The 12,378-nt window shown below is 42.7% G+C and overlaps 1 protein-coding gene and 1 non-coding gene across 2 annotated transcripts; one reads left to right on the top strand and one right to left on the bottom strand.

The window, feature by feature from the left end:
• Positions 1-5,291: 5,291 nt before the first annotated feature.
• On the bottom strand, positions 5,292-5,363 carry TRNAM-CAU (transfer RNA methionine (anticodon CAU)). The gene has a single exon. It is a non-coding gene; the product is annotated as a tRNA-Met (tRNA).
• Positions 5,364-5,640: 277 nt separating this feature from the next.
• ILF2 (interleukin enhancer binding factor 2) lies at positions 5,641-12,321 on the top strand. The gene is made up of 14 exons (XM_004002533.5): positions 5,641-5,696; positions 6,389-6,448; positions 6,656-6,698; positions 7,267-7,371; positions 7,745-7,822; positions 8,131-8,233; positions 8,727-8,792; positions 9,260-9,376; positions 9,859-9,937; positions 10,596-10,683; positions 11,095-11,156; positions 11,235-11,349; positions 11,556-11,646; positions 11,786-12,321. The coding sequence occupies exons 1-14, from the start codon at positions 5,692-5,694 to the stop codon at positions 11,944-11,946; spliced, it is 1,173 nt and encodes a 390-aa protein (XP_004002582.1). The 5' UTR covers positions 5,641-5,691; the 3' UTR covers positions 11,947-12,321.
• Positions 12,322-12,378: the final 57 nt, after the last annotated feature.

Genomic DNA, 12,378 nt, shown 5'->3' with positions numbered 1-12,378 from the left:
ATACATCATGTTGACTCATTTGCATCATTGGCTGCAGCACTAGTGTATGTTTTCAACCCCGATCTAAGATGTAAGGTATATAGGTGTAAGAGTGACTGAGGAGGAGAGGCCAGAAAAGGCTGCAGAGGGCAGATAATGCAAGCTTTGTGCGACAGGTATAATGTCTTTGTCCTAAAGGGAGGACTCCAGAAGCTATAGAGGTAGATAGCAGATAGGGAAATAAAAAAATAAAACAGTTTTATTGAAGTATATCTGTTATACCATAAACTGCACATTTGTAACATATATTACGGTTTGATGAGCTTGGACATGAAACCATCACCACAACATCAAAGTAATACACATTTTCATCACCTCCCAAAATTTCCTTGTGTCCTTTTGTGTGTGTGTGTGTGTGTGTGTGTGTGTGTGTGTGTGTGTGTGTAAGAACACCTAACATGAGGTCTACCCTTTCAACAAAATTTGAAATGTATAATGTGGTCTTGTTCATTATAGGGCGATAGAAGTAGAACGAATTGGAATTCAGGAAAAGAATACAGCATACCAATAACTGAAGTCTAGGTAACACTGACCCATTAGTTGAGAAGCTGAAAGGTTTTGGGAGGGAAGGTAACAATTTTAGTTTATTGGTTTTGAAGCGCCTGTAGATACCCAAGTGGAGGTATCCAATAAGCCATTGGAATAGTGGAACTGGAACTCAGGAGAACTAGACTAGAAATCTAACTTAGTAATTGAGCTTCCCTTTTACCCATAGTGGCTTAAATAATTTGTCCAACCCTCAAGCTGAGCTGAAGATAACTAAAAAATGATAGATGAAATGCTTTTGAAAATCAACAGTCTAGGAAGACAGTGAGAGCATGAAAGGAGAGGAAAGCAGGAGATCAGCAGTAGGAGGCCTTTTCCCCCTGGAGTCGTTTCCGGATCCAAAATTGGTGGCAGAAAATAGGCTACATGGGGAAAGTGAGACAAAAGTTGGAGTCCAAATGTCCCCAAAGATGATCACCCGGGGAAACCATCTTCCTATTTAGGGTTAGGGTCCTGAAAGGCTGCACTCTTAGGGGAAACCCAGGAGTAGGGGAAACCAGAAGTAAACAGAAAATCCAGTCTTGAAATGGTCAAAAGCCCAAAATTAAGAACCAATTGATGGGTTTAAGAGCAAGTTAGACTCAAGTGAGGAGTAAGTAATGAATTGGAAGAAAGCATAGAAGAAACCACTCAGAACGAAGCATGGACAAAAAGGAATGAAAAATATAAAAGTGGAGGTTAGAGGGAAGAAAAGGAGGTTGCAGATATAAAAGATATCATGAGAAAGTCTGGCTCTCCTTTATTTGGAGCCAAGGAGGGAGGGAAATACTAGGGTAGAAGCAATATTTAAAGAGACAGTGGCTGAGAAAATTAAAAAAACATGTACTTCAAGCCACAGATTCAAGAAGCTCAACAAATCTCAAGATTAAAAAGAATAATCCATACCTGGAACCATCACAATGAAACTACAGGAAATGAAAGATTTGTCTCTCAGTCGTGTCTGACTTCTTGTGACCCCATAGACTGCTGCACGCCAGGCTTCCCTGTTCTTCACTGTCTCCTATAGTTTGCTCAAACTCATGTTCCTTGAGTCGATGATGCTATCCAACCATCTCATCCTCTGTCCCCACCTTCTCCTTCTGTCTTCAATCTTTCCCAGCATCAGGGTCTTTTTCAATTAGTCGACTCATGTCCAACTCTTTGCGACTCCATGGACTGCAAACTCCAGGCTTCCTAGTCCTTCACTGATTATGGTATTAGGATCAATTAAATCCATTAGTGAGTACCTGGCATCACTTATTTGTCATTGAAAATATTTACTATATAATACAATTTTCTGGATGTGAGAGTGTAATTGAAAAAGTCTTGGTCTTACTTTTAAATATAAACCAAATTAGTTACTGTGTGACACTGTGATTGTTGTTCAGTCGCTAACTCATGTCCAACTCTTCGCAACCCCATGAACTGCCCCATGAACTGCAGCACTCCAGCCTTCCCTGTCCTTCACCATCTCCTGCTCAAATTCATGTCCACTGAGTCAGTGATGCTATCTGACCACCTCATCCTTTGCTTCCCTCTTCTCCTTTTGCCTTCAATCTTTCCCAGCATCAGGGACTTTTCCAGTGAGTCTGATCTTCACATCAGGAGGCTAAAATATTGGAACTTCAACTTCATCAGTTTCAGTCGTTCCCATGAGTATTCAACGTTAATTTCCTTTAGGACTGACTGGCTTGATCCCCTTGCAGTCCAAATGGACTCTCAAGAGTCTTCTCCAGCAGCACAATTTGAAATCATCTATTCTTTGGTGCTCAGCTTTCTTTATGATCCAACTGTTAAATTCGTATGACTACTGGAAAAACCATAGCTTTGACTGTAGGGACCTTTGTCAGCAAAGTGATGTCTCTGGGTTTTAAAATGCTGTCTGGGTTTGTTATAGTTTCCCTTCCAAGGAGCAAGTGTCTTTTAATTTCATAACTGCAGTCACCATCCCCAGTCATTTTGGAGCCCAAGAAAATAAAATCTGCCACTGTTTCCGCTTTTTCCCCATCTATTGGCCATGAAATGATGGGACCAGATGCCATGATCTTTGTTTTTTGAATGTTGAGTTTTAAGCCAGCTTTTTCACTCTCCTCTTTCACCTTCATCTAGAGGCTCTTTAGTTCCTCTTCATTTTCTGCCATTAGAGTGGGGTCATCTGCATATTTGAGGTTATTGATATTTCTCCTGGCAATCTTTAAAATCTTTAAAGACAATCAGAAAAAAGACTATTGGTTACTCTCAGAAGAGCAATCATTTGACTAACAACTCTTTTTTCACAGCAAAAATGGAAGCCATAAATAGTAAAATAATATTGTAAATGTGCTGAAAGAAAATGACTTCCAGTTTAGAATTACATATCTAGAGAAAATTTCCTCCAAAAACAAAGGTGAAATAAAAATGTATTCAGAGAAGCTGAAAACAAGAAAGTTAGCCACCAGCAGAAGGGCACTAATTCTCAAGGAGTATTATTCCATAGTGTTGTGGATACAGGAAGGAATAAAAAGCTTTAAAAATGGTAAATCTCAGTGACCATTGTCTTAGTAAGCATTAATGTCTTATGGGATTGAAAATATATATGGAATTTAAATTCTGTAAACATATACACCAACACTTACCCAATAGGAACAATTGCATCTCACAAGAATCTTGTACAAAAATGGTCATAGCAGCTTTATTCATAAAGGCTTCAAACTGGAGACAACCCAAATATATTAGCCTGTGTCTCAGCCAGTCAGCGGAGAAGGCAATGGCACCCCACTCCAGTACTCTTGCCTGGAAAACCCCATGGACAGAGGAGCCTGGTGGGCTGCAGTCCATGGGGTCACTAAGAGTGCGGACGCGACTGAGCAACTTCACTTTCACTTTTCACTTTCATGCATTGGAGAAGGACATGGCAACCCACTCCAGTGTTCTTGCCTGGAGAATCCCAGGGACAGAGGAGCCTGGTAGGAGGCCGTCTATGGGGTCGCACAGAGTCGGTCACGACTGAAGCGACTTAGCAGCAGCAGCCAGTCAGAGGTCCTGTATTCAACACAGGAGAATGGATAACAAACTGTGGAATATTTATGCAATGGAATGCGACTCATAATAAAAGGGAACAAATTACTGACAGACGCAAAACTTCAGAAGAATTTTAAAATGGGTCAAACAAAAGAAGCTAGACAAAAAAACGAGTACATAGGATGTGAGCCCTTTTATGTGAACAACAGACAAAAGTAATCTCTGATAATAGAAATTAGAATAGCGATTGCCTCTAGGAGAAGGGCAAAGGGGTATCAGTGAATTTTTTGAGGTGATAAAAATGTTTTATGTTAATCGTGTGGTGGTTACCTGGGAAAAATTTATTACTCAAAATTAATCAAGCTGTAGACTTAAGATCTGTGCAATCTGCTGTAGTAAATAATACACCAATATAGTACTTAAAGGGGTTACACAACAATATATACAATCCTGGAGGGAGTGATGGTGGTAAACGGAATTAAATTTTCTTGCATTTTTCTCGAGGAGGGAAAAGATTTCATAAAATTAGACTTTGGCAATCGAGGAGGCGCGTCATAATTTTTAGGATAACAACTAGAAATGTAGAAAAGGAGTGGGAACTCTCAATTGACAGAAGCAGAGAAGGAATAATAAACAGTAATTAATGCAAAAGAAGGCAAGGAGGATAAACAGGATTATAGGAAGGACAAAAAGCACCTTGGAAGAAAAGTTATGACCAACCTAGATAGCATATTGAAAAGCAGAGACATTACTTTGCCAACAAAGGTCCGTTTAGTCAAGGCTATGGTTTTTCCAGCGGTCATGTATGGATGCGAGAGTTGGACTGTGAAGAAAGCTGAGCGCCGAAGAATTGATGCTTTTGAACTGTGGTGTTGGAAAAGACTCTTGAGAGTCCCTTGGACTGCAAGGAGATCCAACCAGTCCATTCTAAAGGAGATCAGCCCTGGGTGTTCTTTTGGAAGGAATGATGCTAAAGCTGAAACTCCAGTACTTTGGCCACCTCATGCGAAGAGTTGACTCATTGGGAAAGACTCTGATGCTGGGAGGGATTGGGGGCAGGAGGAGAAGGGGACGACAGAGGATGAGATGGCTGGATGGTATCACCGATTCGATGGACGTGAGTCTGAGTGAACTCCGGGAGATGGTGATAGACAGGGAGGCCTGTGCTGCGATTCATGGGGTCACAAAGGGTTGGACACGACTGAGCGACTGAACTGAACTGAACTGAATATGAATTGATGTAAATGCAACCACAGTATATCCATATACTTGGCTGTGAAACTTTGCATAAAGGTGGAATCCGCCAGAGAGGTTGTAGAATGAGGAAAGGAGAGGAAACGACAAAAAATGGCAGCGGTCTGGTCCTTCTCTCCTGTCGCTTCCCTTGCCCTCCTTTTCTGAGCTCTCTTTCCAAAGGCTGTCTCAGTTTCCCTTCTAGTCCCTCACCATCAGTACTTTCCCTGAGTCAATCAACATACATACTCATATCCGTTTCTTCTGCTTCAGCCTCTGTGAACCACATCCAGACATGTAGTGTTCACAGTCACCCAAAATCCCTTCCTACATGATTTCGGTTGCCTTTTCCATTTCACTCGCTGATGGCAAAAACAGCTTTTAAAGGCTGCATATTTTGAGGGAGAGAAAAGTAGGATTACGGTAGTTACATTTACTGAAGAAATTTAAAACAGAAAAACTGTCCCAGGAGAAAAAAATTAAAAAAGCACCGCTAGCAGAGGATGGTTTCGATCCATCGACCTCTGGGTTATGGGCCCAGCACGCTTCCGCTGCGCCACTCTGCTGTTGCCGTTTTCACCCCCCAAGAATCATAGAAAGGTCTCTAGATGCCAGCCACACTAATTTCTTTACACAGCGCTCTCTAGTGTCTGCAAAAGGGCGTTAACGTCTAACCTGTTCTTATTGGCTAGTTACTGACAGAGCAGGCCCTTTTCATTGGCTCAATAAACCGGTTTGCCAAAGCAAACCAATAGGCACAAGCAGCGGAGTACGGCGGGAGCCAATCGCGCTGGAGTTTGTTGGGACACGCCGGCAAGCTGCCTCTCCAGTTGTCGGCTCCCCAGAGGAAAGGGGCGGTTGGTGTGGCCTCCATTGTTCGGGATCTAGGACGCCATGAGGTAAGGGTTGTGGGGTGCCCTGGAGAGGTTTCAGGTATTCGACCGAAAACTTTAGGAAGTTGGTCCGAAAGGAGTCGGCGGACTGGAAAGGGCCATGTACCTGGGGGTTGCACGGAAACCTGAGAACTCCGGCTCTAAGAGAAGGGGAGGTCGGGGGCAGTGGAGGCGGGGAAACTTGGCCGGGGATGGGGGGTGGGGCCCAGGAGTCGAGAGGCGGTTCCGACTGTTCGCTCTCTGGGGGGTTCAGATGAGAGGGTGTCCTCAGGTTCCAGGAGGAGCACCCCCACACCTCCTATTTAGACTGAGATGGCTGGAACGTGTCTCATTCATCCTCAATGCCAGTTGCTTGACATACACGATACGCCTGATAGATGCTTTTACTACATGAACGAATGAATAAGCAGTCACATTAGTCTGCGAAGTATTAGGGTTGGCGGGACCCGGCGATTATGGGATGTTTCTTGTAGGGCTCTCTTTAATGTGGTTTGATGTGAATCAGTTATCCAGTCATGGGGAGTGAGGCTGGACATTTGGAAGGTGTAGAAGTGTAAGTGAGAATGGGATCCTTTGGCTTCCAAAGGGAAGTGCAGAGCGATAGAGGTAGGCTAACCTGAAATCATACGGCCGGTACCGAGGAGATTGCTTCAATGAGATGAAAAGAAAGTTAAAATATGTTAATAATGCATTTCTAGGGGTGACAGAGGCCGCGGTCGTGGCGGGCGCTTTGGTTCCAGAGGAGGCCCAGGAGGAGGGTGAGTGCCAGTCCTTAGCATCTGTGCCCGTTGGTTTCCCTTTCAGTCATCTAAATAGGAGTGGAGTATCTTACCTGCCTTGTTGAGATCCAGCTGTAGTTTAGAAGTATTCTTCTCATGCTCTCTTGATAAATGAGTTTGGCCCCATTATGTGAAGTCAGTTTGATTTATGTGGTGAGTAATCTGGATTGTTTTTCCGCTTTTTAGGTTCAGGCCCTTTGTGCCACATATTCCATTTGACTTCTATTTGGTGAGTACGGTGTCTCTTCCCTGGTGGCTAAGAGGTTAAAGTGTCTGCCTCTAATGCGGGAGACCTAGGTTCGATCCCTGGGTGGGGAAGATCCCCTGGAGAAGGAAATGGCAACCCACTCCAGTATTCTTGCCTGGAGAATCCCATGGACGGAGGAGCCTGGTGGGCTACAGTCCATGGGGTCGCAAAGAGTCAGACACGACTGAGCGACTTAACTAACTTAACTTTGGCCACTATTCAATTGTTGTTTCTTGGAACCTGGTGTCTCCCTGTTAATGAAGTCATGTGGTAGTTGGAGTAGAAAAAGGGAAGTTTTGAGTCATCTGTGTTGCTTTACATACAAAAAAGTATAACCTGGGTGGGGAAGATAGGTCCTTCATTACAATCGACAGTAACATGATTATAATCTTTGTTCTGAACAGTTAATTGTATCACTGCCTTGTCTGTTAATATTAGGGTCACAAGAGTATAAGTGTTGTAGAATTATCTCTTTTTTTGTGTTGTGGCAACAGAAAAATCTGTTGCATATTATTTTTGGCAAGTAGTATATAGTATATTTCTTGTTTAGTGTGAAATGGCTTTTCCCCGGGTCAAGCCAGCACCTGATGAAACTTCCTTCAGTGAGGCCTTGCTGAAGAGGAATCAGGACCTTGCTCCTAATTCTGCTGAACAGGTATATTCTGTTGGTTTTCTTCCTGAGATTTCATGAAGGAAGCTAGAGAAGTAAATAGCTACTTGGTGAGATTACTGTTGTCAGAGCCTGAACTCCACAGGTTTAATCATTCTTATTTTTCATTGTGTGTAAAGGGAGAGCATCAAGTGAATGTATAAACAGATTACATGTGCGTTCATATTATTATTGGGGAATCTGTCGTTGGGATCAAAGTTTTCTCTTCTGGCATATTCAAGGCTGGGAGGGTCTGGGTGCTTTCAGAATCCGGTATAGGTGTTGATTCCTATTGAAGGAATTGGGGAAATAGTCAAACTTGATGAAAAGTTGCTTGGTATTTCACCTGAGGGTATTTTTGTTTCCTGCTATTTTTCAGGCCTCTATCCTTTCCCTGGTGACAAAAATAAACAATGTGATTGACAATTTGATTGTGGCTCCAGGGACATTTGAAGTGGTGAGTTTTTGAAGATCTAGTCCTAGGAAAGGGAAGTCATGGAAGTGTGAAAGTTTCCTTGGTTCCTGTCGCTTGATTCTTCAGATGCTTATTTAAAGCCACTCTTGGAATGGGAAAGTACAGTAGAATTCCTTTGTCGTGCTGGTCTTAGGGACCAGATTCATCATTGCTATCAGCTAGCTGTAATGAATCAGGCTTTTCATTGCTCATTTTGGAATATGATTTGAACTCTGCTACTTCCAAATCTGGGTAATAAGCTTCTCACTTGTAAGTTTTGTTTTTTCTTTCTTAAATCCCTTTTCCAACAGCAAATTGAAGAAGTCCGACAAGTCGGATCATATAAAAAGGGAACGATGACTACAGGACACAACGTGGCTGACCTGGTAGTGATCCTAAAGATTTTGCCAACATGTAAGTGTGCCTCTCTTTGGCCACAGCAGCAGAACATAGCAGTTGGATTTGAGGCATAGGGATTTAAATGGTGTGCTGTATGTGAAAGAATGTATGACCAGTTACTGCAGGACGGACTTTGCTCCCCAGGGGACATTCAGCAATGTCTGGAGATGTTTGAGGCTAACGTCTTCTGGTAGAGGCCAAGGTTGCTGCTAAGCATCCTGCAGTGGACAAGACAGACCCTACCTCCCAACCCCAAACAAAGAATTATCCAGGCCAAAATGGCATTAGTCCCACTGATAAAAATCCCTACTGTGGAAAAAAGCGTGTAAAGGAGGAGGTGTCATCGAGCCTTCAGTTTCTCTGTTTTTACAAACTTCCCCTTGCAAAAGTGTGTATTCAGTTGCTTTTCGTTGCTCTGCAGGAATCAGAGTGCAGAGTAGCTTTGAGACATAGAAAGTCTACTAAAATAATTATAATCTTCATTATCTCTTTTTCTCTTTCAATCTAGTGGAAGCTGTTGCTGCACTAGGAAACAAGGTTGTGGAGAGCCTAAGAGCACAGGATCCTTCTGAAGGTTTGAGTTTGTTGCTGAACATGTAATACAGTGGTCATAGAAGCCAGGTTTATAAGTACATTTAACAAAGTCTGGTCAGGCTAGAAGGAAGAGTGAGCACAGAGTTTTATGTTGGGGAGGTTTCTAGCGGAGATCACCAGCGTTCAAAATCTAATTGATTTCCCTTGCTTTTAAAATTCTGTGTTCTCAATTCTGACTCTGGACTGTTGCTGTTTTTTAAAAACCTGGGACTTCCTAGTGATCCAGTTGTTAAGATTTTACACTACCAATGTAAGGGGCATGGGTTCGATCCCTGGTTGGGGAACTAAGATTCCATAGCCAAGTAAATAACAAATAATAACAGATAGATAGATCTGTTAGATAAATCAGTAGATAAATACAATATCTGTTCCCCTACCCTCATCCTGGATTTACCTTTGGTCATCTAATGGAAATGTGAGTGCAACTTCTGATTTTTCTTCTTTCAGTTTTGACCATGCTGACCAATGAAACTGGCTTTGAAATCAGCTCTTCTGATGCTACAGTGAAGATTCTCATTACAACAGTACCACCAAATCTCCGAAAACTGGACCCAGAACTCCACTGTTAGTCCTTTTATTCCTTTGCTGTAAAATTTGGGGGAAATTAAAAATGTGGTATTAAGTGCTATTAATTTATTTCATTTGTTGCTATTCCACATGAGACCTTTTGGGGACCCAAGTTTACCCCCAAACTTTGCTGTCTTCCTTTGTAATTTGGAAGCAGTTTTATCAGCTTGCTAATGAAATTGTCAAAAACAGCCAGGCCAAGAAAAGCAGTTTGAGGACTTAATAAAAAGGACTGAGGAAATATTTATGGAGGGGGTAGGCTTTTGGAGAAAACTGGGGCTCTTTCATGCTTCCAGATCTGGTTTAGGGGAGGAACAGTGATTTGGGGATTTGCTGATCTGGGGACATGGGGATTAGTTCAAGGGATTACAAAGTTATCCTGTCTTCCTTCTGAGTTCTTGGAGTGTGGCAGTGGAATTGAATTGCTTGCTCAGTAATCGGAATGTTTCATCTTGGTGGATGTCATGCTTGTCTTCTAGTGGATATCAAGGTGTTACAGAGTGCCTTAGCAGCCATCAGACATGCCCGCTGGTTTGAGGAAAATGCTTCTCAGTCCACGTGAGTCCCTCCCTATTTGAGTGATGATATATCCTAATCCTAACTACACTGAACAGCCTGATAACCCAGTCTTTCTGACAACTGTTTTAGACCGATTTTCTGTCTGGATTTTGATTTTTTTTTTACCTGAAGTACTTGGTAGCTCAACTGGTAAAGAATCCACCTGCAATGCAGGAGACCCCAGTTCGATTCCTGGGTTGGGAGGATCCCCTGGAGAAGGGAATGGCTACCCACTCCAGTATTCTGACCTGGAGAATTCCATAGACTATATGGTCCATGGTGTTGCAGAGTCAGACATGAGTGAGTGACTTTCACTTCACTTCAAGCAACTTAGGTTGAGGGAAAGAAGGGAATAATTCTGGCAATAGCTTCAGCTCTGTGCCTTAGGTATAGAAGTAAAATCATACTGCTTTAATTTTTAAGTTACAGAAGGCCCGTCTTGTACAGTGTATCCTTGTAACATTTATTTTATAAGTAGTAGTTTGCGCCTCTTAATCCCATGGCCCCTATTGTGCCCCTTCCCCTTCTCTCTCCCCATTCGTAACCACTAGCTTGTTCTCTGTATCTGTGGGTCTGTTTCTGTTTCCTTTCTGTTATATTCACTGATTTGTTTCATCATCTGTTACTGCTTTTAATTCCTGGTGCCTCTTATCTTCAGAGTTAAAGTTCTCATCAGACTGCTGAAGGACCTGAGGATTCGTTTTCCTGGCTTTGAGCCCCTCACTCCTTGGATACTTGACCTACTTGTAAGTAATGAAGGGCAACTGGAATTCCTGATCCACCCTATGAGTCAGTAGTCTGAAACCTACCATAAAATGAAACTTTGGTACAGATTAAAAGAAATCTTGGAGGAATGGAGGGACCAAAAAAAAAAAAAGCAGCAGCAATCTCATTAGTGGATAAGAAATCCAATAAAGATTCAATGTTCATTATTTCTTGGGCTTTTGGAGTATTCAATTAAATGGGAGTTATTACTGCTCCTTTATCTTTTTCATTACTGTTGTCATTAATGTGGTAAAGGAGAGAAATTACTGAATGAGCAGTCATTTCAAAACTGCTTCTTGAACATGAAAGTTTTCTTCATGATGGTTTAAAGTTTTAATTTGTTTGAAGATAGAATTGCCACTTTATGGCACACTTACCAGATTTTCTTGTAGGGACACTATGCCGTGATGAACAACCCCACCAGACAGCCTTTGGCTCTAAACGTGGCATACAGGTACAGCATGCTGCTTTGGGGTTGGGGTTTGACTGTAAGTTGTCTTGTGTGTTCTTCTAATACCTCTCCATGTTTCAGACGATGCTTGCAGATTCTGGCTGCAGGACTATTCCTGCCAGGGTCGGTGGGTATCACAGACCCCTGTGAGAGTGGCAACTTCAGAGTACACACAGTCATGACTCTGGAACAGCAGGTACTGGTGCAGCTCTGAAATGGTCCATTGTGCCCCCCTCTTGAATATCCCGTGTCAGAAAGCAAAGGAAATGTGATCTTAGTGGTCAGAGATTTGGGGGTTCTCACAAATTTTGGTTTTGAAATTAAGATTTCTTCATCTTTCATGAAAATGAGAAGGTATTTTGATTCTCTTTGCTAATTTACTCTTACTTTGCTCTCCCTCAGGATATGGTCTGCTACACAGCTCAGACTCTGGTCCGAATCCTCTCACATGGTGGCTTTCGGAAGATCCTTGGCCAGGAGGGCGATGCCAGCTGTGAGTGGCCACCATGGGGCGGGTTCAGGATGCGCCGTGGTCCACAGAGTAACTGCTCAGTGCCCTCCGTGTTTTCACTGCGAAGGGCATGACTTGGATGTTGGGCTGCTTGTCTGAAGTCACCTTTTTTCTCTTCTAGATCTTGCTTCTGAAATATCTACCTGGGATGGAGTGATAGTGACACCTTCAGAAAAGGCTTATGAGAAGCCACCAGAGAAGAAGGAAGGAGAGGAAGAGGAGGAGAATACAGAAGAGCCACCTCAAGGGGAGGAAGAGGAAAGCATGGAGACTCAGGAGTGACCTCCGTATCTCTTCACCTCCCCTTTTTTACCCAAGGGGAAGACTGGAGCCTAAGCTGACTGCTGCTGGGCTTTATGTGGTGGCATTTCTGAGGGAGTAAGGGAGACAGGAAGGAAGATTTTTAAAGAAAGACTCTCTAGAAGGAAGTGTCATTCCACTGGGTTCTGAAACTGTCTTAGTGATCAGAAGTCTCCCGTTTATGACCTGTGTCATCCATCTACAGTGAAGCAAGATACCAACTTTTCTTCCTAATATTCTAGAATCCCCAGCTCCTGAAACCTCTCTCAGCCAGTACTTTGTTGTTGAAATGTTGTGAACTGTGTTTGGATTTTTTTTTTTTTTCTAAGAAAAAAGATTAAAGTACTTCCTAGTAGGGCTCTTGGTACTGTTTTTCCTTGGCATCTGGCAATTGTTATTCTTCCATTTACTTTC

The sequence above is a fragment of the Ovis aries genome, chromosome 1 (genome assembly GCF_016772045.2).
Source record: "Ovis aries strain OAR_USU_Benz2616 breed Rambouillet chromosome 1, ARS-UI_Ramb_v3.0, whole genome shotgun sequence".
Taxonomy (NCBI): domain Eukaryota; kingdom Metazoa; phylum Chordata; class Mammalia; order Artiodactyla; family Bovidae; genus Ovis; species Ovis aries.
This window is presented reverse-complemented; position numbering and strand designations above follow the sequence as displayed.

What these genes read in the sequence shown, in the direction of transcription:
- ILF2 (XM_004002533.5), top strand. An exon ending in CTCCAGGGACATTTGAAGTG is followed by an intron (nt 7,823 to 8,130) that starts GTGAGTTTTTGA and finishes CTTTTCCAACAG; the next exon opens with CAAATTGAAGAAGTCCGACA. An exon ending in CCAGGAGGGCGATGCCAGCT is followed by an intron (nt 11,647 to 11,785) that starts GTGAGTGGCCAC and finishes TTTCTCTTCTAG; the next exon opens with ATCTTGCTTCTGAAATATCT.